General features: G+C 32.8%; 1 protein-coding gene across 1 annotated transcript in view; it reads left to right on the top strand.

Annotated features, from left to right (window-relative positions):
* The first annotated feature begins 291 nt into the window (after positions 1 to 291).
* Positions 292 to 25,784, top strand: part of LOC133199260 (uncharacterized) — a 49,998-nt gene continuing 24,505 nt past the window's right edge. Inside the window, 21 exon segments of the mRNA XM_061335096.1 lie at positions 292 to 349; positions 1,674 to 1,877; positions 8,691 to 8,956; positions 11,027 to 11,113; positions 11,441 to 11,845; positions 12,103 to 12,188; positions 13,349 to 13,412; positions 13,505 to 13,690; positions 14,577 to 14,821; positions 15,197 to 15,452; positions 15,521 to 15,730; positions 16,114 to 16,282; positions 16,602 to 16,792; positions 16,913 to 17,152; positions 18,595 to 18,709; positions 18,805 to 18,915; positions 19,025 to 19,135; positions 19,328 to 19,438; positions 19,667 to 19,777; positions 20,908 to 21,018; positions 22,724 to 22,834. Of these exon segments, the coding sequence (XP_061191080.1) occupies positions 292 to 349; positions 1,674 to 1,877; positions 8,691 to 8,956; positions 11,027 to 11,113; positions 11,441 to 11,845; positions 12,103 to 12,188; positions 13,349 to 13,412; positions 13,505 to 13,690; positions 14,577 to 14,821; positions 15,197 to 15,452; positions 15,521 to 15,730; positions 16,114 to 16,282; positions 16,602 to 16,792; positions 16,913 to 17,152; positions 18,595 to 18,709; positions 18,805 to 18,915; positions 19,025 to 19,135; positions 19,328 to 19,438; positions 19,667 to 19,777; positions 20,908 to 21,018; positions 22,724 to 22,834 (3,448 nt within the window).

Raw genomic sequence — 25,784 nt, 5'->3', positions numbered from 1 at the left:
AAATATATTTTTATTCACTTATGTATATAAAACTTTTTTCTTCTATAACAGAAAAAGGTTAATTTTTAACGATCAGAAATATCGTCCATACCCCTATTATTGTTTTCGGACATTCATTTGATCAAAAAGACAGAAATAAGTATGCGTATTTTCTTTTCATATGTATTTACTGAATACAGATATAATGCTCCCTACTCTAAAAAAAAAATACACATTCTATTACATTTATGCAAAAGAGTTCTTGAAATACTTTTATAATTAAATATCAACATCTTTCACTTTTTTATAGCAATGAATCTGAGAATTCTTCAATTTACTCTAGTGCTGGTAAATGGAATCCTTACAAAAGGTACGTTTATGAAATTCTGTATGTGTATAAATGAAGAAAAAATGAATGTAGAACCTAATATAGTTAAAGATATCAAACGTTAAATTATTTCTTAATGGAACATTAAATATATTTTCTATTAATCAAATAAAAAAAACAGATTAGGTCTTTTACAGCCGCTTTGTCGATCCTGAATAAAAGTAGATAAAATGTCATTTCTAAAATACATCATCAGCGCTAGTAACTGGCGTTCAATTCTCAATGTGATAACGACTGAGAACTGCATAATCATGTTAATATACAATTAATTAATTATATTATGAGGTTAACATGCTGAAATAAGGACCCGAGACCTGGCCCACGAGGTGACCTGACCTGATCGAGGCCGCGTAGCGGCCGAGGTCAGGTCAGGTCAGCGAGTGGGCCAGGTCGAGGGTCCTTATTTCACCATGTTGAACTCATAAGGGGTAATCAATTGTTTTATTATACCAATATAAGTTAAGACAATTTTTGTAGGCTTAATTACTAAAATAATCAATTGTGTATTAGACCTACGAACTGTTATTATCAGTGATCCATCGAGATCGGGATTCGCTAGTGAAGTTGTTTACTTTTCGCCTGGTCTTGTAAGTTTTTGCACCGCCGATTTATTAAAACACACTGTGATTGTCAGTAACATGTATTTCTATAAATTCACAAATACCATTTCCGAGTACAATGACAATCTGATGCAGATTTTTACTGTACAAAAGAGCCAAGTCTGCATTCGTTGATTTTGACATTGTAATGAAAGTTTCAATGAAAACGATAAATTTTATGACGCATCTAAAGGACAATCGTATTCCGTATCATAAAAAGACTATACATAGTTTTATAACGGCATTTTTTGTAATGAACAGTTATTACTGTATGCTTTAATTTTTGAATTTGAAAGGAATTTAGATTCACAGGTGATTTTTAGCGGTCATTTTTTATAATGACCGGGTCATTATACCCCAAGGTCATTATTGCTGTAAATGGTACTTTTTGGAGTCATTATTGAATTTAAAAGCTTTCTAACAAGCCAATCAAATTTGAGTATTCTTCATAGAGGTATAATAATAGTTTATATTAAACTTAGATATTTAGAAAACGTGCTATTTATTAGGTTTCTTTACGTATTGAATAGCTATTAAGACAACAAAATAAAAAAAATAATGCTGTTTTTCATTTATTAAAAATCCAATTTTCTTTAATTAAGACGCACACGAAGTATTTTCTGAATACAAATGGCTGTTATATTACCAATTGATCCGAAGATACATATATTGTAATTAACGTATATTTTCTTCTTCTTTTATAATAGTTATTGCTCAAGACCCTTGCTCTGCATCAGTGTATACAGAACTGGGAGATTTAGCGAAAAGAAACCCAACTTACGTCCAGGATTCTGTCCCAGTATGTGACAGATACATTGATCGGAAGTGGTATAGGGCACGCTTCCACCAGATGCCAACATCCGCGCCTTCATTAGGGATGTGTGGGACAACGTATCCCTACTGGATGGATGGTAAATATACTAGTGAAAGATCTACACTTTCAACGTTTTTTTTATTAATTGATCAAAAATTGTTATTTTAGATATCCACTCCCCTGAATGTGGATACTGTATAAATATAGATAGACGCGATTTTAGCAAGAGTTATTTCCCGTTGGTCGCCATTTGGAGGTCAGCAAGCCCAGTTTCCTTTTCCTTTTTTTCTTTTGTTACCAATTATAACTTTTCCTACTGGGACATGAGGTATAGATAACAGTTTTTCTTACGAATATTTGTTAACAAAAGCTAAGCTTCCTTTAATTCATAATTTTAGTATTATAAAGATGTTTGCTAATGTATTTCTGTCATACATGTTGATTGCTCAAAGAGGAAAATTCAATAGTCTGACCTCCAAGATGCCGGCCAAGGGAAATAACTCAAAGGCAAAATACGTCATACGAAAATTATCTATTTCATAAAGAATATCTCCTTGCAGTGCTAGATAATGTTTTAAGTAAAAAGATTACTCTTCTACTTGTCACACAACTCTCTGGTGAAATTTTATACGTTTTTAGACACCCAGACCCGCTAAGATGGCCAACTAACCATTACATTAAAAGTTTAATATCTTGACCTTAGCCTGTCTTTTAACACTTTTGTATAAGTTCAAATTAAATTTCAAAAATTTTAATGAAACACATTTTTTGACTTCTTTTCTGGAATGCCTGAAAAAATGCTAGTAATTTTGGTTCACAGCATCTATGGTCTTTGTGAAAAGAAATTTCAGCAAATCAAATATAATTGTTCAGAAGGAGCTTTGCTTAGGCTTCCCTATGTCTTTTGAACCATCACATTTTCCCCGGCCTTATTCTGAAAACGTGAATGATATGTTGTCGATGTAAATGGAAGCTCTCATATCGATTTTATCCTTTATTTCATTTTATTGTATGTTAAAAAATAGAAATATTTGAAATGACTTTTTATACCCCCGCTCCGAAGGAGAGGGGGTATACTGTTTTACCCTTGTGTGTATGTCTGCCTGTGTGTCCGTGTGTCTGTCCGTAACAAATTTTCGTAGCAGTTTTCTCAGCAACTACTCATCACAGATGATTGAAATTTTAGCACACTCTGATTAGTTATGCCATATGGTGGGGTTCACTTTTGTTCAAATCCGATGTCAGCTTCCTGTTTTTCCGTGCATCTGTCCGTACCAAATTTTCGTCACAGTTTTCCTAGCAACTACTCAGCGCAGAGGCTTGAAATTTCAGCACAATCTTTGCTTAGGCATGCCAAATGATTTATTTCTGTATGAATTTGATGTCAACATGAGAGTGTATATTCACATCAGAGCGGGGGTATTTACTTGTTATTATTCTTTTCAAATATATTCTTTTGAAAGACATTTTCTTCCTTTTGAACGATTTAAAATCTTTCAAATGCCGAAAAAGTTGAACCTTTATACTGGTGAGAAAAATAAAGTTATTGTGATTTGAAGACGTTAAAATAAATGTTGACATTCAACTAACGATGGAAAGTCCGAGTTCAAGCTTGGCAGTACTATATCATCTTTCCTTTATAAATCCTCACTCTTTTTTCTTGCATTGTGGAGTTGCACATAGCATTTGTCGGGCTAACTCTTCGTATTTTTTGCTTCATCATACGCCTAGAATATATAAGCAAAATATATGAAATATGAAGATAAGGAATAGTAATCAGCATCAAAAGTCCATTGCAACAATACAAATTGGGAGCAGAGCAAGACCAAACCTCTAAAATCATCAGAGGTTAGATTATAATTAGGTGCCATAAAGAAGTAGTAAAAAAGGTAGTAAGCATCATTTCAACTGCATATAGCATGATATCACGGCTGTCAAAAAAATATAATAAAATAATACTCCATCGTTCTACAAATTGTTAATAAGAATAACTGATATTTGAAAAGATCAGATCGGCACCCTTTAGAGAGAGATTACAGTTTTTCAGGTAGTGTAACCTGGGTAAAAATGAAATATACATCGATCTATGTTTTCTAATAATAACAAGCCTTTAGACATCTCTAGTACTTGGCAGCTACCAGACAAATATTTTATGATTGTGATAAGCGCTGAACGCTACAGCAATGCCTATCTCTAAGGTAGAGGTACAGTGGCACCCTTTACAGTAGAGATTAAGGGGAGGGACCCAGTTTAAAAAGCAGATTTTGTATTTTTTTTACCACTTTATTTAACCCTCCTGGAATTGGGTTTTCTATGCCACAACGGACGAATTTGAAATTGCATTGAATTTCTTTTCACACGAACTTCTAATAGACAAACTGGATGATAATTTGGAGCCTTGAAAATTTCCTAAAAAGAAAGAAGCATTTGTGTAAATTGTATAATTTAATTTAAAGATATCCTTTATTTTATCTTTTAATCAGGTTTTTAGCTCACCTGAGCCGAAGGCTCAAGTGAGCTTTTCTGATCACTTTTTGTCCGGCGTTCGTCTGTCCGTCTGTCTGTCTGTCTGTCTGTAAACTTTTAACATTTTCGACTTCTTCTCAAGAACCACTGGGCCAATTTCAACCAAACTTGCCACAAAGTATCCTTGGGTGAAGGGGATTCAAGTTTGTTAAAATGAGGGGCCACGCCCTTTCGCAAGGGGAGATAATAGAGAACTAGTAAAAAATTAATAGCATCTTTTAAAAATCTTCTTCTCAAGAACCACAGGGCCAGGAAAGATGAAACTCATGTGGAAGCATCCTCAGGCAGTGTAGATTCAAGTTTGATCAAATCATGACCCCCGGGGGTAGGGCGGGGCCACAATGGAGGATCAAAGTTTTACATAGAAATATATAGGAAAAACCTTTAAAAATCTTCTTCCCAAGGACAGCAAAGCCATAATGAGTCATATTTATATGGAAGCATCCTCAGGTAGTGTAGATTCAAATTTGTTCAAATGATGATCCCCAGGGTTAGGGCAGGGCCACAATGGAGGATCAAAGTTTTACATAGAAATATATAGAAAAAACCTTCAAAAATCTTCTTCTCAAGAACAGCAAAGCCATGATGAGTCATATTTATATGGAAGCATCCTCAGGTAGTGTAGATTCAAATTTGTTCAAATCATGACCCCCGGGGGTAGGGCGGGGCCACAATGGAGGATCAAAGTTTTACATAGAAATATATAGGAAAAACCTTCAAAAATCTTCTTCTCGAGAACAGCAAAGCCATGATGAGTCATATTTATATGGAAGCATCCTCAGGTAGTGTAGATTCAAATTTGTTCAAATCATGACCCCCGGGGGTAGGGCAGGGCCACAATGGAGGATCAAAGTTTTACATAGAAATATATTGGAAAAATCTAAAAGAATCTTCTTCTCAACAACAGCAAAGCCATGATGAGTCATATTTATATGGAAGCATCCTCAGGTAGTGTAGATTCAAGTTTGTTCAAATCATGACCCCTGGGGGTAGGGCGAGGCCATGATTGACTATCAAAGTTTTACATAGAAATATTTAGGAAAAATTTTAAAAATCTTCTTCTCAGGAACAGCAAAGCCCTGATTGATCATATTTATGTGGAAGCATCCTCAAGTATGTAGATTTTATTTTGTTCAAATCATGACCCCTGGGGGTAGGGTGGGGCCACAATGGAGGATCAAAGTCTTAAATAGAAATATATAGGATATTATCTTCTACTGAAGAATTGCAAAGCCATGATTAGTCATTTTGATATGGAAGCATCGTCAGGTAGTGTAGATTCAATTTTGTTAAAATGGTGACCCTTGGGGATAGGGTCAGACCACAATGGGGGATAGACAATTTTAGATAGGAAAATATCTTCTTCTCAAGAACTGAAAATCATGTTTAGTCATTTTGATATGCAAGCATCCTCAGGTAGTGTAAATTCAATTTTGATCAAATGATGACCCCCTGGGGTAGGATGGGGCCCAATGGGGGATCGAAAGTTTTACTTAAGAAGAATTAGAAAAATATTTCTTCTCAAGAACAGAAAAGCTATGTTTAGTCATATTGATATGGAAGCATCCTCAGGTGGTGTACATGTAGATTCAAATTTGTTCAAATGATGACCCCTGGGATAGGGAGGAGCCACAATGGGGGATCAAATTTTTACAAAGGAATATATGGGAAATTTTTTTGAGCATCTCCTCAAGTACAACAAAGCCATTTGTTATATTGACATGGAAGCAACATCAGGAAGTTTAAAATTCAAGCCCCCCCCCCCCCGGTTGGTAATCTTTTCAATACTGAACTCATTTGTGCTTTTGCCTAGCCAATGTGCTCAGGTGAGCGATGTGGCCCATGGGCCTCTTGTTCTTTATTCAAATGATGAAAATGGCGGGTGGGCAGGTGGCTGCCGAAAGGATACATCATTTGTCCTGAAATTTCAACCTACAGCTTTCAATATAAGAACATTTTCATATTGCAGATCTCTTGCACATATATCAGAGATGTACATACTGCTTGGATTTTGAGTTTTGATAATTTGTGAGAAAAATACCAGTTGGTAAACTTGTTCTTTTTTTGGGAGAATATTTCATATAGGTTACCCTATATTTCCGGATAACTCGTCATATAGTTTTCAAGATAGGGAGTTCTTGTTTTGCAGATCAGTTGTTCATGTTTTAAAAATTTGCATATTGCATAAAATTTGATTTTTAATTATTTTTTGAGAAAAATACCAGCTGTGGAACTTTTTTTTTCAAAATATTGCATATAGGGTACCCCATTTCTCAAGATGAGTCCTCTTACAGTTTTCAAGATAGGAAGTTCTTATTTTGCAGTTTAATTGGACATACATGTATTTTAGAGATGTCCACTTTAATTGAATTTTGATTTTTGTTTATGTAGGAGAAAAAGCCAGCTGTTGAATTTAGTCTCTTTTTTGTGGCAAAATATACCATACAGGGTACCTAATTTGTCCGGATAACTCCTCCTTCAGTTTTCAAGATAGGATATTTTGTCTAATTTTTCAGATCAATTGTACATATATCAAAGATGTTCATTTTTGATAAATTATGAGAAAAATATCTGCTGTTAAACTTAGTCTTTTTTTTTTTTTGCAAATTAGTGCAAAATATTCCCGATAGCCCCAGCTACAGTTTTCAATATAAGAAGATTATATTTTGCAGATATCAGTTTTACATGTATCAGAGGTGTGCATACATGTACTTCTAGGATGTTGATTTTTGATCATTTATGGGGGAATGCCATTTGTTGAACTAAGTCGTTTCTTTGCAAAATTTCCTAATAGGATATATTGATTTTGCTGGAATGTCACCTCCTACAGTTTTTGGAATAGACAGTTTTTATAAGAATAGACAAAGTTCACATATACAAACGTTATTTCTTTTCTAGAGACATTTTAGGGTCAACTGACATAAGGTGCTGTTTTCCCTCTATAACATTACCAACTTTACGGTGAAGTAATCTTTATGTGTATGTTCAGTATGTTTCTTTGGTAACCCATACTTTGCCTATAAATGTTTGGAATAAAATTGTAACGTTTAAATATTTCAATTTTTTTGCACGTAAGTTACAAAGGACAGGATGAGAAAAATGGGTTTTTCACGACAAAGGAAAATAACTCTTGCAAATAGAAAATCTGTCTTCTGATATGAGAATTACCAGTTCTGTTCATACAAAGAAAACCTGGTTTGCTGTCACATCGACAGCTTTCCACTTGTTTTAATTGTATTTTAAAGGAGCTTGTCAGATATTGTGATAATGTTTTGATAGATTCGCCACCAGACTCAGGAGAAACGAAGACTGCCAAAGTCTGCCAGGTTGGTTTTAGTAGTACCTGTTCAAAGGAACACACCATTAGTGTAAAGAATTGTGGGAATTTTTTCGTTTATGAATTGACACCATTGGATCTGTGCAGCTCTGCATATTGTTTTGGTGAGCTAACTTATTTATTTCAGTTTTACTTTTTATGTATCTCGAGCTCTTTCAATAATAAAGTGAGCGCTGCTGCCAGCCTAGAAATCGATCTGTCCCTGCAGAATTATTTGTCCGGAATAACTTTACTCTATTTCCAAATTTAATAAGAAAGGTTAAGCTTAAATTAGTTAAATAGAGTATTAACCATTTTCTCTTTGAATATTCGATATCAACTTTTTTTAAATTGAATAATATACAATGATATATTTGAGAAAAATACTCGTTGACGCTACATATTTGAACCTACCAGAATGAAAAATTACATTAAGTTTATTCTAGCAATTTCACACTTTCTTTAACCAAGCATAAAGGGTAATCTCATCTGTGTATTCTTTTAAGTCGTAAAAATTCAGGATATGAATCTATTAAAATACCTACTGAGAATATCTCCTTTTTTGTTTTCAGAACCAGGCTCTTCATGTAAGTATTTTTTTATATTGATAAGAAGACCAAATGTCGATGTTCAAATTGCTCTCTAATTTCAACATTGAAACATAATGCTTCCCTATAATTATGCACTGTACGCTCTCTTCGGAAAAGCTTCATGATTTTCAACCCTATTTTGGAATAAATGCTTCGAAATTTGCAGGAAATGTTGAGACATTTAAGAGATACCCCAAAAATTAACTATTTTAGATAATTTACTCTCCCTTTGTAAAATATTTTAAGAAATCTTTTCAAAACTATTCCCGTCTTCATTTTTATGAATATATCCTTAATACGTTATTGATTATTCATCCTTTTCATTTTGAGACTTTATTGTCCATATGACAAATTAAGATAACCGTGCCTTGCCAGTGACCTTAAAGTCATCTAGTATCTCATAAATACACCTTTGCTCAGAATAATCGCAGAATGACTTAAGGACCAGAATGAATTTCTTATTCATTTATTTTTATAGGTGTTACTGAAGTTCCATCAAGTATAACAGTAGCTTACCACAGCGTTTCCTGGACAACAGTAATAGTAGGAATAAAGACGATACATGAACCCGATGTTCATTTTGTCTGTCAGTTTCAAAGATTGGCTGACCAGAATCTTTATTACGAAATCACGTGGTATGTTGACAATACAGAAGTTTTCCGCAATCAAACAATATCTGCATCCGATGCAGCTTTGTTATCAGGGACGCAGATGCTGGCTAAAGGCAAGAAGGCTAACTCGATGGTGAGTGATGGATTGAACATGTTTTAGTAATCTTGGTTTCAGGTAGGGATCGATTTCCGTTGCATTTTAATTCAACTGATCAACATCACCACCCTTACCTTTATACATGTATATCGTAGTCTTGTTTGCTTTGCTCACTTGCATGTACTTTTTGAGTTACTAAGGCCAGAGTTTTTTTATTTTCTGTTTAACGGGAATTTTTAAGAAAAAGTCGGGTCGAGGGGACGAAATAAAATAAAAATAAAAAGTTCAAAATTTGTCGAGTCGAGACCATAAAAAAAATAAAACCCAAAAATGGTATGAATTTTTTTTTATAGAATGTTGAAAAATGAAAGAAAACACAATAAAATTTTGTTTATCATTTATTTGGATTTCAAATATGGATAAAAAGATACACCTCCTAACTATATGCATGTGTCATCCTACTGTGGTTAATTACACTTGTAAATTCTAGTATGAAAGCAAAACAATAAAATTTACAGTTTAAATTATTATATAGCAACAATAATGTTGGATACACGGATAACAGAAAAATCCACACTGCTTAAAAATTTATAGATGTCTTCTTTTGGTCATCTCCTACTGTATAAAATTTATAAAAGTAATGATAAGAAATGTTTTAAGCTACATATATTTTGATTAAACAGAAGTTTGGAGAAAAATATGGGGTTGATAGCTAACTTGACAATGCATTCCTAGTATAGGACTAACACATTCTTGAGGTTCAGAATGGAAATTTGTCAGCTGAAATTATTTGACGAACAACAGCAGTCATCTTGGAAGTCTTCTGAACTCTTCACAAATGGTTGGGTCTCCACCAAGAAATCAAACTGCACAAAAAATGCATTGTTCCTTTAAGATACTTTATTAATATAACCAAATACAAGTAGTAGTTAGAAAGTAGAAGATAAAAAACAGTATTTATATGAGATTATTTTCTTTTCTTAATGAAGATAAAAAACATTTTTTAAGAGTTTTTGATAATAACACATTTCTTATATTATAAATATAATAATTTTGTTCTTTGTTCAATTTGCATTTAAAATATTAAATTGGACATTTAGTTGACTTAATTCTTTCTATCTCTACCTTTCCACAGGGTAATGTGTGCAACTCCAATTAACTGTCACTTGTCAGTGTTAGTTTTAAATATTCTTTTCCAATCGTAATTTTGTTGGAATCCTGATCTCATTTAATTCAACCTAGCAGACATGGACTTGTATCTAAAATATTTTAATCGTAATTTTATGTCCCTGATAGAGTTAAACATAATTCATTGTAAAATTAAATTTTACCGCGAATTTTACCTCAATTTGTTATGTGATCAAATTAAATATACAATGTAAACATCTTTAAAAGAAACAAAAAAAGTATCAAAAAATGTTAACCATCGAACAATTGTAACAGAAAGTTTATTAAGACGTCAAAAAACTTACCCCCAACTCTTTAGACACAAGTTCAACAGTTCACATGGTTCAGTGTGCATCTAGTGTATTTAGGTTGTTGATGCCTTCATTCCGATTTCAGGATCTTTTTTCTCTTTATCGTCAATGGATTTAATATTACTATCTCGTCATTTTTATCTATAAATGTCTCGAAATGGCATTTTTGCTTGTTGATCTGTTGATAGAACCCGCGAAAAGTGCGTTAAACTAGTTCTTTAAACTGGTTATGATATCATAATCAGCAAGACGCTAGTACAAGAATTTATTAACACAAGCTATGTCAAACGTTTACATGATCTATTAAAATATGGTGTACAACAAACCCGATTTTATTTCAAACCATCAATAAATGACACAGTCGGCGGGTATTTTAAAAATAAAAGTGAGATTGACCTCTTTTATTTTTTTTTCGGTATTTTGAAAAAATTGGGTCGGCGCTTCCCGTTAAACAGAAAATAAAAAAACTCGGGCCTAATTGTAGTACATGTATTTATAAAATTCATCAATACTTGCAATAGAGATGTAAAATAGACACTTAAGAAATGATTGACATGTTTGACTATTAATATGCAAATATTAAGTTATATATAAGTATATTTGGAATATATTTATTTAATATTAACAGATCCACTGTGTGGTTGGGGCAAAATTTAAGATAGGTGACAGTCCTTGCGAAACCAATCCAAGTTCTCTATTCTTTGCAGGAATAAAGGTGTGTAGAGAAATGCAAGGAAATTTTTTGAAAATGATATTCTGTTTATATAACTGATTTAAGTACACATAAGAATACGATTATCTTTGTAAGTTATTTGTAAAAAAAAAAAAAAATTGAGTCAACCATAATTTAGGATGTAAGATTTTTTAATTCTAATATCTGGATTCATTATCCTCCATTTCGATGTCTGATTTCGACGAGGATGAAAAACACTTGGGTAAATAAATTCATATGTTGAATAAAATAAATATAATAATTTGCATGGATTAATTTTGATTTGCATAATGAACATAACTTAAGATAAGTTTCAATTATTACATGTAGGTTTTGACCCCAATACTTCGCATCAATAGGGGTCAAAGTGCAGAAGTGGAACTACAGCTTACAATACCATTTATAAATCAAAATGGAATTCTAAACCTTCCGGGGAACACAATAAACGATCAGACTCCACTGTATATACAAATGGCTGTACATAACAGCTCCTCGAGCGTCTGTGACGATCCAAATAGAAGATCTTGTGATACTGAAATCAAGGCTTTCAAATACCACGAAAGGGATAAATACAACACAAATGATTGGAAAGTTGTACACAAAATAAAAGTTCAAAATAAACACGATGGTGACTTCAGACTAATCGACAAACACATCACTCTGCGTTTTGATACTGGATTAACAAATGGTCCAGGTAGCAAAATCTGGGAATATATCACGCTTCCAGATATACAGGTTACTATATTTCTTAATAATGCACAATTGTCTCTATTTTCCAACAGGAAGATATGTATATTTTTATTTGTCGCAAATAATCTCGTGTAAGTTTCAGATGTATAATTTCCTTATTGTGTGGTAACATTATAGGCGAACGGTACGATTTTTTTTTTCATCACTTTATTTTACATTATTGAGAAACCAGGTAAACCACTGTTCAAAATCTATTAAGAACAAGATTTAATACTAAAACATTTCTATATTTATTTTTGAAGGTTTATATAGAAGACAGCAGTTCAGCGTGGAAGGGGAAAAATTGTGAATCTCACACAGATCCACATATGAAGACATTTGATGGAAAGTAAGGATATCGAACTGGGAATTTTATGAGCAGTCTTGCATGCCATGTTACAGTTTGCACAGTTTTATATGCTAAAGGCAAAATGTTTATTTCTTCTTATAAGTGTATTGTATGTTGATCTCTCTTCTGTTCTTGTCTTGTTTGAGGTATTAAAAGCATGTTATCATTTGAAATTGCCAGTAAATTTTTCCGATCTTAGTGTGATCGTGATCTGTTTCCTTTCACTGTATACTTTTTTCTACATACTGAGCCAATATCAGCAAATTTTAGCGCAAGCCAACTATAGATAAAGTCAATTAAAATGAATTTGAGTTTGTTTAAAATTTACATCATATCTTTTTTTATGTGGGATAATTAAAAAAATATGGGAAGAGGTCGTCAAAATTCTATGAAGAACTACTAGGCCAGAAAAGAATATTTCATTTTTTTTTAATGAATGGCAATTCATTTTATTAAGTCATTGCTCTGGTCTGTGCTGGTTGAAGTAAAGGTAAAATTATTACAAGAAAAAAAAATTAAATGCACGCGTTTTCCTGTAGCCTAGATCCAAGGTTTTATTTAGTCGATAATGAAATGTGGATCCACAATTACGAGTAAGGGTCAAAGAATATAGTAAAGAAAAGATGAAAAAAAAATAGATAGAACGCTTCTCAAATATAACTGGGCTACTGGGAACAAGACGTTAATGGTAACCTAACAACAAAGCTTTATGACAAACGTGATGACTTCAACTTTTCAATTGTCAATTTCCCTTACTTATGTAGCAATATACCCTTATCACCTGCAATATGGGGTTTATGTCTCTCAGTTGATTCGATACGCAAGAACATGCATGAACAATTTCTAAAACGAGGCAAGCTATTGACAAACAAGTTGATAAAACAAGGATATCAACAGTCTCGTTTGAAGTCTTCTTTTCGGAGGTTTTTCGGTCGATACAACGAATTTTAGATGTGCAGAAAATGATTCAACCCTTGATAAAAATTAATTTGGTAATTTTCTTTATAACAAACTCCGTTTATTCCAGAATGTAGATCATAAGATAATGTACATGTTTCTTTTTGTTTCAATGTATTTACAGTTTAGGAAACCGAGACTGAATTTTATGAATTTATATTTAACTTTCTTTGTTAATATGCAAAAAATGTGAATCTTTGTAGATATTATGAATGTCAGTTGGATGGGACTTTTATATTGTACCGAAACCAAATCTTCCAACAAGAGGTTTGACCATAAATTCAAAATTGAGAATCTCTGTACCTATGTTATTAAGTGTGAAGTAATATACATATATTCTTAATGATATTTTATTTCAGGTACAAGAAAAACACCATATGTGCCATCCTGCCTATTCCTACCCAAGATGCACGTGCGCTGTTGCTGTAAGATCAGGAAAAGACGTTTTCATCGTAGATATATGCAATACGCAAACGGTCATCAACTTCCCTTCTTGTGAGGATAAAGTTTTAAAAGTCATCAAAGCATCTGACAAATTCTACAAGGTGAAACATTAACAACCTCTGAAAAAGTATAACTTTATTATCAAAACTACATGTATTAGGTACCACACTATTCTTTAAAATTCAATAAATATAGAATACGTCATGAGGATAAAAGTGCACTAAACGACAAATTGTGACAATCAATATGATTGGTCATTGCATCAGGAAAACACAGAAATATGGATTTACCTTACAAGGCGCCTTCGAATAAGAGACAGGTATAAGGGAAATAAATTTTGTGTAGAAAATGGGAAATAAGTAGAATAACAAAGAACTCTAAAACAGTCGATTATGTATATCTCTATGATGTACGTCCGTAGATATTCTGGTGGAAATATTAAGGACACTTGCTAAAAGCAAACTAAATTAAAATATCATGAAAATCAGGAAAAACTCTATGTTAATAAGTAAATGATTAACTTTTGACCTATTAAGGTTATTTTGCATTCGAAAATTTTCGAATCTCGAATTACGTCTTCTTGATCAGAGCATGCAGTTGATCGAGGAATAAAAAACATACAATAGGTAGATTGAAGGTCTGCATTTCTAGGTTTTTGTCTGTAAGCAACATGGTTTATTTGTTTACTAAAAACTGCAATTATCGTCTATATACGCACAATTGGAATAAAAAAATTGTGATTTTTTAAAACCTTTTTTTAGAACTGGGAAAACTGCACCAATATTCTAACCCAATGTTTCTCCATCCGTTAAAATTAGACCAATCATGAACATTTGCACTTAATATCAGCAAATATTCAAGTATTGGGATACAGTTTTATATTTACTATTTTTTAAGTTGTTATTTTTTTCTTTTGCTATAGGTGAAATCTATTACAGATGAATTTTCATAAAGTATTCCCATTAACAAACTTTCATATATTGTCAGGTCATTTTACCAACAGGAACGTTAGTGGAAATTAAATTTGTATCCTGGCCGAATTGGAATGACTGGCAGTTAAACATTGACATTTTCCCCTCACCTTCTGATGTAGGGAATTCTAGCGGACTGTGTGGAATCCTTGATGATAATTACAGAAATGACTTCACTTGGAATAATCCTGATAAGACAGTGGACAACCCTGATCTCTACCACTATTATAATCATCCAAACGGATTTTCTGATTCCTGGAGGTAATGTATATTTCATTGATAAAGTCTGCTGCAGATACAAAACCGACCGGACATTTTTTTTATTATTAAGCAAAATATTTTTGAACTAACAACTTAATGTGAACACAAACTTCTAAAATACATATTAGCATTGATAATTTAAATTAAAATCAGTATGCATTCTTATTGATATTATTTCAGGTCGATATGAGTAATTGACCTCGATATTTTTGAATTTAACATCGAAATAGATAATTAACATCGAAAATTATAATAAACATCGATGATAATAATTAACATATTTTTATTGTATCAATAGAAAAAGAAACAATGTTTTAGAATACGATAACGATTCCTCAATTCAGCCATTTCAATTTTAAAAGAAATCTTTTTAAGGGTTAAAAATGGTGAAATAGACCTCTTTGACAACAATGTCTATGGTAGTCTGAATTCCATAACCACAGTTTTCGATCGTATTTGTACCTGTAAAAAGAAAGCCAACAATCCCCAGGACGGAGACATTGTCTGTAGTTACGGTAATTACAAGAACTGCAAGTTTGCGGTGGGAAAAAGATACTTCTGTATCTTAAATCCTGAAGGGCAGTTGAGAAGAAAAAGAGATTTACGCCATTTACAGTCGTTAGCAGCCAGTGTCCCTCGCAGTAACGAAGTCCAGCAAATGGTACACCACTGGTTTCTGTTTTGAGCATTACTTTCAAGCATTTACCTAAACTTGTACTTACTTAATTCCGTTGTCTCTTGAATCAGAATCGAGTAAAACGGCAGACTAATACTGATGTGATGTCAAACGAGAATGCAACGGCCATATGCAATGAAGCATTTCAAGCATCGGATTCGTATTTGATGTGTCAGGAGCACGTCAGTGATCTTGCAAACACGTCATTGTTTAATTGTATTTCTGATGTCATGGTATGTTAACATACAGTTGCCTTTTTTATGAATCTTGTAATTAAGCTTTCCTAAATATGTACATGTATAATGTTATTGCAAAGACCATTGTCACACTTGTAGTAAAAGATTAACATATACATATTACCTCCTTATTCAACTGTTTTGTTTAAACTCCTATTATGAACTTTCAACATTCTGAAATTTAAAAAAATAATGGGAAGTTACTGAGTCCTATGTCCTCTTTTTTTAAAAAATCTACTTGAAACATTTTTTCAGCAATCCGTAAAAAAGTTCCTTTAATATGATCCATCAAAAAAGTTTATAGATTTCAGAAGATATGCTTATAAGGATACTTATTTTTTTTCTTATTGTCAATGCTTCTCTGTTTTTATTTGTAACAGATGACTGGAGACGTGAACATCACTAAAATTCACATAGAAGCAGCTCTAGAGCAATGTTCAACTTTTGTTGTTTTAAATAGTACTTTCCAGGAAACAGAACCAGATATAACATACAGAATTGAGAGTCTTTGTGAAAACAACTGTAGCGGAAATGGTATATGCAATTCTGGTAAGTTTTAGCTATTTTAGTCTCTTTAAGGTCGCCTTCCTAAATACAGTAGTGTTAAGCTGTTCGTTTCATAATATAGATGGCATGGATTAGCTAAATAATTGAAACAAAATTTCCATTTTTTTTTTATTTTGGTGAAATTATTTTTACTTAAATTCCTTAAGCGCAAAAATAAGTCATGATTAATAATATTATGAATACTTTTGATTTGGTTTTGCCTAATGACAAATCCAATTTTTCTTTCGTGTGATAAAAGACAATAATAATATCCGATATATTTGACAATGGTTTAAAGGGTAGTACCCGTTCGTCCATGTAGGTAACTGTACTTGCAATAGTGGGTATGCAGGAAGCGATTGTTCCTTTGATCTGTCTGGTCCTCCGTCAATAACACACATCTCTGACTTCGGATTATGTGACAGGTCTTCCGAAGCGTGTGATGACATTACTCTATATGGCAAATACTTTCTGGAAAATATGAACACAACTTGTTACTTGAGGAGAAAAACGGTAACGTATCTTAATATTCATTGATAATCGCATGATAAAAAGTTTTATATTTTTATATAAATCTTTGCAAGGTTATTGGGACAAGGATGTTTAATCTTAACTTTGTTCTGTATATTTCAGCTGGCTGAGGATGGTACAATTTTGTCCGAACAAAACTATGAAGCCAGTCTTCAAGAAAGGACATTGTTTGAGGGGTACTGTCCCCTTGATTACAACACAGATGACCACTGGATCACAAAATTTAGTTTCAATGTCTCAAATGACGGCAGTAGATATACTGACAACTATAATGTCTACACCTATCAGGCTCTCTGTCAGGAACTCAGGAATGATACCGGGAACATAACATTTATATTTAAGGTATTTGTTTGAAGGAGTATACTTTCTATTGAAGATACAGTGCTATTAATATTCACAATTTTTCTCTTTCCAAAATCTGATACACACCATTACAGTGATCACGCGAAAAGGTGGTCACTGACTTTGATGCAAGTTTCCAAATACATGCAAAAGATTAGAATATGTTAGTGTAAAATTCTGGTTTTGAAACTTATTTTCCCCTTATTCCAATATGGCTTGAAATTTGACGAGGGATTTAAAAGATCGATTGAAATTGTAATACTTCAAATTGTTTCTTTGGGTATCAAACTTTCCTGCATGTCTAGGGAATATTTTGTTCTCTCCAGGCCCATTCATGCTCACATATCATCCACAGGGTGGGGAGATAATAGAAATTTATTTCAAAGAAGTCAAGATCGAAAACAGGTTTCTGTGAAAATCCTTTTTCAAAGAAAATGTCCCCTTTCCTTTTTTTGGAACCGGTCACGGTAGCCTAGTGGAAGAACGTTCGCTTCTTGATCAAGTGGCCCAGGTTCGATTTTCGTTTGCTGTGCGCGTCAAACCTAAGACAGAAAAATAGGTAGTGACTGTTCATTCGCGAAGCGCCCGGCAGTAGAAGTGAAAGTCAAGAATCTTTCGGGTGAAACCTTAAAAATCGAGTTCCCGTTTCACGGCAGGCGTTGGCACGATGAAAAGCCTTCAATGCTCAATGGACCTGAGTGCCGAGTAAAATTAAATTTGAAACCCTTCACTGGTATATGATGACGTCTCTATATGAGTGAAAAATTCTTGAATGAAATATGTTGAGATAACGAACAGTACTCGAGTTCAGAAGTCACAAAACAGGAGCAGAGCAAAAAAGGACCTCTGACGTAAAGCAAATACAATCAATCAATAAATCGTTTTCTTTTGACCAGTCTGGTAAATACTGGACCATAAAGAAGGATTCACTGAACCAAATTTCAAGTTATGATACCAAGACTGACAGTTTTCTATATTAAAAACCTTTTCGTCAGGAGTATACCTTTATCTTTTTCTGCTCCTGGATCAGACACCAATTGACTCTCACCTAGATTTAAAGTTAAATAGGTAAATTTACAACAAGTCAATCTGGCTTATACTTTACCATAGGGATAGCTATGGATAAAGGGTTTGCGGTATCTGTTATACCAAGTTTGGACCATCAAAAGATGTCACCAGTGTTTAAAACAAGTCAAATGTCAACGATAACAATTGTGTGAATTCTGCGTGGAGGGTGGCATTATTTTTAGCCCCATAAAGTCACTAATCCTCCTTTCAAAACCGAAATTAAACAATAAATATATGATATGCTCATTCTTTTTAATACAAGATGAAGCTTCTAAAAAGGTTCTCAATGTCTTAATGAAAATTAGTTTTCATTTCCACTAAAGTCTATCTCTCAAAAAGAAAATATATATATTTGATAATGTATATTTTTGTAGGATGGTTATTGCTACATTAACAATACTTGTGTGGCTGCTGGAGATACAAATAAAGACAATCTCTGTGATATCTGCAATACTGCAAATAATAAATATCAGTGGTCATTCAACACAGGTATTTGTTCTTTATATTTTGATTATTGGAATTCATGTCATGATTCCTTTGCTAAAAACATTTTTGAATACCAAATTTTCTTTTTATTTAACAAGGACACTGTTTTATTGATGGGCAGTGTTTCAAAGCTGGAGCAATAAATGGAACAAATCCTTGCAGTGTGTGTAACCCATCTCTCAACATAACAGCCTGGTCTCCTAATCCAGGTAAACCTCCAGTCACAAATATGGGAGGAATCTAAATACATTCAAATAACAATATTCATTACTTTTGAAATTCAGCATAGTTTTATTTCAACTTTTCTTCTCTATCCAGGGTTCTGTTTTATTAGTGACATCTGTTATTTTGATGGTCAAATTAATCCAAACAACAACTGTGACGTTTGTCAGTCAAATATATCACAGAATGACTGGATATTCAATGAAGGTAACTAATTTATTTCAAGTGAAACAAACTCAGCGTTTTAATCAATAAAAACACCATAAACGTTTGGAATAAATGCAAAAAAATTTTAATGTGTCTAAAAAATTCCCTACAAATGACCGATTATGCATGAAGTGTTGTAGCTTCTTTGCAGTTTCTTTCATGTTATCAGTAAGGATTATATATTCGCTTTAGGTTACTGTCTCATCGATGGATTGTGTGTCAAGAACGGAGACGCACATGTCAGTATGGACTGTAAAATGTGTAACACCAGTGTAAATAAAAACATATGGCAATTAAAGAATGGTAAATTGTAGAACTAATAGTGGTTTTGATAACTTTATGCTTAGCTATACATTTCACGTGTACTGGCTGTTGGAAAGTTCGAATGTCACTTGATTTATATGTTTTGTTCGAAAGAAGATTATTAAAAAAGCTTGAAATTTAAAAAAAAAATGAAGTAATTGGTTGCATCCAGAAATTTACACACAATACTAAAGCCAATTTCGTGTCATATACAAACGAATTTTACAGGTTATTGTCTCATAGAAGATTCTTGTGTTGTGGATGGAGGCACAAACTCCACGTACCCCTGTCTGTATTGTAATGTCTCGGAAAATCAGCTCTCTTGGAGCAAAAACCCAGGTACAATGAGTTTTTTCTTTAGATAAATTACTCCAAATTATCAACAGTCAATAATAATCGAGACATAGAAATGACTAAATGAACATTGTTTTTTAACAGATATTTAATTTTCTACATACTTTATGTGTTAAACTTGTAAAAACTCTAGTACTTGTTTTCATTTTGTTTCCTAGCTTACTGCGAAATCAATAACCAGTGTATATCGAATGGCCAGAAAAATGTTTCCAACGACTGCTACTACTGTAATACTTCTTTGGGACAAAGTTTATGGTCTTTTAGTCCAGGTATCAATAAAATTTACTGAAGTCACAATTCTTCTTTCGGGGATAAGTAAATTGTGATAAATAAATATTATAATTTTTCTTTCATTTAGGCCATTGTATAATTGATGGACAGTGCTATAAGCAAGGCGAAAATCAGACTTCAAATGGCTGTAAACTTTGTGACCCAATTGGAAACAAGAACAACTGGACAATAACCACTGGTTAAGTATCGAAATTGTTTTTTTGGTTTAATTCAATTAATTCAACTAATTAACATTAATATAGGGATAACAGTTTCATATAATATGTCTAGGTTACTTTAAAATTATTCATTTTTCTGAAGGGAAAAATTATTGGAGAATATATTGGGTTATGGGGACTTAATTTCGTGGTTAAAAATTAGCAAATGTTACATGTATATATATGTGAAATTAATATTTCTTAGAGGACATATATTCATGAGTCTCTTTGTACCACGAAAACAACAAAAATGAAACCATAAGGAATATAAGTGATTTCATCGAAGATGATTTTATCCTTTTAAACATTTTACTCTATATTTTGTAAATTATATCGAACATCATGGATAATAGATGCACATATGTACTTCACAGGATATTGCTTCATAGACAACATGTGTATAAGTAATGGACAGAGAAACACGACCGATAGTTGCTTCTACTGCAATACATCTATAGAGCTGAATAATTGGTCCATTCACTCACGTACGTTTAACTCTGACAAAGGGTATAGCGTTCATGATAATGATTGTGACAAAAATTTATTGCCCATAACTTGAAAATGTATTTCATATGAAAATTTAAAAAGTAAATATATTGATTCTTTGAGTGTTTTTTTTTTCTTTAGATTATTGCCTGATTGACGGTTTCTGTATTAAAGAAGGTGAAAATCTTACATCTCACAATTGTAAAATTTGTGATCCAAGTGAGAACAAGACAGGTTGGACACTCTCACAAGGTATAGATATATCATTCTATGTTTGTATAATATACTTAGCAGCTTTTTACGTAGTTTGTATAAGGTTTATAAAGCTACATTGCAATTTTTTACGGTCATGTTTGGGTGAGGAAAGAAATGGTTGTGTTTCTTTTATATTACATGATCTGGAAATCGTTGATTGCAATGTTAAGAGTCTAAATCAATGTTAATCATATTGACTACATATGGTTACATGTGATTACATACACGGTAGGGGCATATCTACTCATGAAGAAATCCCATTCCCTATAGCCAGTTGTAGAAAAACGTTTGAAGAATTAGATTTGTCCTCTCTCACAATGACAATTCATCTTAGTTTTACATATATAAAAGATTACTTTTAACCTAATGACGATTAACCACATAAGGTATGTCGAAATATAAAGACACAAAACATTGATCATTTTCAATGGTCTATTTAAACAATGCCATAAAATGGCATGAGCATATAATGTAACCCTGTTTCGTCATTCTGTCATTCCATCATCATCACTTTCCATTTATTATTTAAGCAACAGTTGCACACATTCATCTCAAATTTGACACATGGATACGTCATAGGAATACGCAGGTAAATTTAAAATTTGGTTATGGTCCGATGATTAATTTGACAGAGTTATCCCTCTTGAACTTAGAAAAAAATAATAAATTTCATTTTCAGCTCTATACCTTTGTAGGGATGAACGTGTACTACTGAAATTGCATGTGCAGGTATTTTACCAGATAATACAGGTCAAGGTCGAATTTAGACATGGTTCGATGATTTTTGACAGAGTTATCCCTCTTGAACTTAGAAAAAATAAGAAATTTTCAGTTTCTGCTCTCTAACTTATGTAGGGATGTATGTATAAGGTTGAAATTGCATATGCAGGTATTTTACCTCAAATACAGGTCAAGTTCGAATACAAATTTAAAATTAATTTTAAAATTATGGCTGCCTGCGGGGACATTTGTGGCATTATGACGCATCTAGTTTCTGCATTGAGTTCAAATTTGACGTAGTGTTATTTTAATTCAATGTATTTATCAGTATATAATTTTCATTTTTCTAAGATTTTGTCATTGAATTATTGCTACTTTAACATGTTTTCTCGCAAAAAAAAAATGAGGTACCTTACCAGGCATTTGTGCAAGATACCAGAGGATAATGTTTCCTATAAAATTATGGCTGCCTGCGGGGGCATTTGTGGCATTACGACACATCTAGTTTCTGCATTGAGTTCAAATTTGACGTAGTGTTATTTTATTTCAATGTATTTATCAGTATATAATATTTTTTTCTAAGATTTTGTCATTGAATTGTTGCTACTTTAACATATTTACTCGCAAAAAAATGAGGTACCTTACCAGGCATTTGTGCAAGATACCAGAGGATGATGTTTCCTACAGAATCCTTTTTGGAAAAAAACTTAATTTGCCAATATCACATTTTTTAATGTTTAAATTTTTTAAAGACAATTACAAACCAGTTTAGAAATCCAAAGGTGATTAAAAATTTTGAATATTTTCCGTACAATACGAAGATATACAAAACAGATATTAGAGGAACGTATCGTCTGACCTTAAAACTTAAAACAAATATTCTTTACTCAGAAGGTCCATTTACTTGCATCAATTTTTATAAGTAGTCTCTACATCGTACATCTTAATAACTTTTAATCATTTAAAACAATATCGAACACAGATTACTGCCTCATTAGTGATGCTTGTGTCATCAATGGAGGAGCAAACACAACACACCCATGTGAAATCTGTAACATCTCGGTCAGCAACTACATGTGGACACAAGACACAGGTTTGATTTTTTTATATAGATTTACGAGGGTTGTCCCTAAACTCTGAGATAGACTGTCATAGACTGAACTATTTTTTTTTTTTACAGAAATTAAAGTATCTTTACAAGAAGTTTTTGGGTGAATAGGGTTGTACTGTTAGTCGTTAAATTACACCCGAAGCATTCTCATAAACGCTACTGGTTCGAATGAAAAGGAAAACAAATTGACTCATTTGATACTAGAATCTATTTCTTGAATTTATCATCAAGATGAGAAAAATAAAAAAATATTAATTACATTATCATGTATCCAAATATATCTCAAAACCTTTTTATAAGTTTGAGGATTTTTTTTCTGCCTTCCCAGAAGATGTTGGCGAGTTTTACTTTGCCAACGATTACGTTTTGAATTCTTTCGGTAGTTCTCTCTCTCTCAGTTTCTTCACATACTGAGACATTTTAATACTTAGGAGCAGGAATCATTACTTTATGTACAAACATTTTTGGCTTCTTTTTTCTTTGCTTTTTTGTAAAAGTTACTTCAATTTCAGAATATTTTTTTTAAAAAGTGCGCCGCCTTTTTTTCAGCAACTTAGGTGTTAAGACTGGTGCATTAAAATGATTATAATGATTTATATTGATTTATTATTATTAAAGCACCGAAGTGAACATTGGAGGATAGATAATGTACAAAATCATATAAGAAGTTTTTAGTTTCGAAATTTTGAGTATTTTTTTTCCCGAACAATTTAAATATTTTTTAATGTAGATTGCAAATGGTTGATGCACCGCCTTTCTACACAAGAAACTGTATTGTTCATGTAATTAGGGTTCACTCAGTATAATAACTGATCAGTATTTGTCAACAATTTTTACTAAATGGTTTAATCTATTGCATTTCATTAATTTGTGACACTGGGTTCCAACAAAACTACGCTTGTCTTGGAATTTTAGAACAACCCTGGTGTGTAGTATTTGATTTGTTTCACGTATGAAGTCATTCGATTTTTGTCTCCTCTCCATTCCATCAATAAAGTGGTGTCTAACTTTAAACCTTCTTTTCTACATGTACTTATACAATGACTTATACTGAGTAATGTTATTCTTTTCAAGATGCTGAATTAAATGTGATGTCAGATATAGTGTAAGTTCAATTTTGTTCAAATGATGACCCCCGGGGGTAGAGTGGGGCCCAGTGGGGGATCGAAAGTTTTACATAAGAACATATAGAAAAAATATGATTATAAATCAGATTGGGCTATCTTTAAACAAGAGGCCCATGGGCCACATCGCTCACCTGAGCACATTGGCTAGACAAAAGCACAAATCAGTTCAGTATTGAAAAGATTACTGGGGTCATCATTTTAACAAACTTGAATCTACAGTACCTGAGGATGTTTTCACATAAATATGACTCATCATGGCTTTGCTGTTCTTGAGAAGAAGATTTTTAAAGATTTTTCCTACGTATTTCTATGTAAAACTTTGATCTTCCATTGTGGCCCTGCCCTACCCCCGGGGGTCATGATTTGAAACAATCATGAATCTACACTACCTGAGGATGCTTCCATATAAATATGACTCATCATGGCTTTGCTGTTTTTGAGAAGAAGATTTTTAAAGATTTTTCCTACGTATTTCTACCTAAAACTGTTATCCTCCATTGTGGCCCCGCCCTACCCTCGGGAGTCATGATTTGAACAAACTTGAATCTACACTACCTGAGGATGCTTCCATATGAGTTTCATCTTTCCTGGCCCTGTGGTTCTTGAGAAGAAGATTTTTAAAAGATGCTATTAATTTTTCACTAATTCTTTATTATCTCCCTTTGAAAGAGGGGTGGCCCTTCATTTGAACAAACTTGAATCCCCTTTACCCAAGGATACTTTGTGGCAAGTTTGGTTGAAATTGGCCCAGTGGTTCTTGAGAAGAAGTCGAAAATGTTAACAGTTTGAAGACATACAGACAAACTCCGGACAAAAAGTGATCAGAAAAGCTCACTTGAGCCTTCGGCTCAGGTGAGCTAAAAACTCTTTGGTTGCTCTCTCCCAACTGACTGGCTTAAAATGGCCCGACACAAAACTTTTTAACCACCAGGAAGCATTTTTTTATGCATTTCGGAAAATAAATTCTGAAAATTCTGCATTGATGTTGAAATTTTATGGAGAAAAAAAATTTCTCACCTAACTACAGACCCAATCCTTAGTCGGGAGAGGGCAAACAAACATTATTTTATAGTTGACCTTGGTTATCTATTTTCTGTTAGGGTATTGTAACATTAATGGGTTGTGTGTCCGTGATGGAGAAAGAAATGTGCCCAACGAATGCTACTACTGTAACACGTCTAAGGGACGGAATGTTTGGTCATTCAATCCAGGTATTTTCTAAATGTGAACACTGTACATGTGTTTAGTTAATGTAAGAATTACAACTGATTGTAAGTCAGAGTTAAATTATTACAGCATAATTATTTCTTAAACTCATTCCGTCTCATGCATGGTCTCAAATATCATTCTTTCATGTGTTTTGGCTCAGATTACTGTTTTATCGATGGATCCTGTATCAAAGAGGGCGGAAATCACACAAAATTTGGTTGTAAAATATGTGACCCTGCAGTGGACACAAACAACTGGATCTTAACCCGAGGTAATTACTTTCAGTATTCCTCAGGGTTCCTTCCATGATACTCTCATAAATTTAAACAGATATTTTAAAAAAATATATTCAATATTGTATTTTGGTTAAAATAAACAAAGAATATGTGTCATTGCTTCAGAAATAGGTTATGTTTGTTTCCATGTCATAACCTTTAAAGCATATTGAGGTTTCCATGTCATTAACATGTTAAAGATTTCTTTGAATTCCTTGCTCTTTGCTTTTGTACCTATACAATAATTACTATTATATACAAATTTATATATCTCCATTGACTTTTACAAAGTTTTTGTCGAGATTTTCCTTCATATACTAA

This window comes from Saccostrea echinata, unplaced genomic scaffold, assembly GCF_033153115.1.
Source record: "Saccostrea echinata isolate AGI-Se365-2 ecotype Australia unplaced genomic scaffold, CSIRO_AGI_Sech_v1 ptg000033l, whole genome shotgun sequence".
Classification (NCBI taxonomy): Eukaryota; Metazoa; Mollusca; class Bivalvia; order Ostreida; family Ostreidae; genus Saccostrea; species Saccostrea echinata.
The sequence above is the reverse complement of the archived record's forward strand: the minus strand, read 5'-3'. Positions and strand labels throughout refer to the sequence as shown.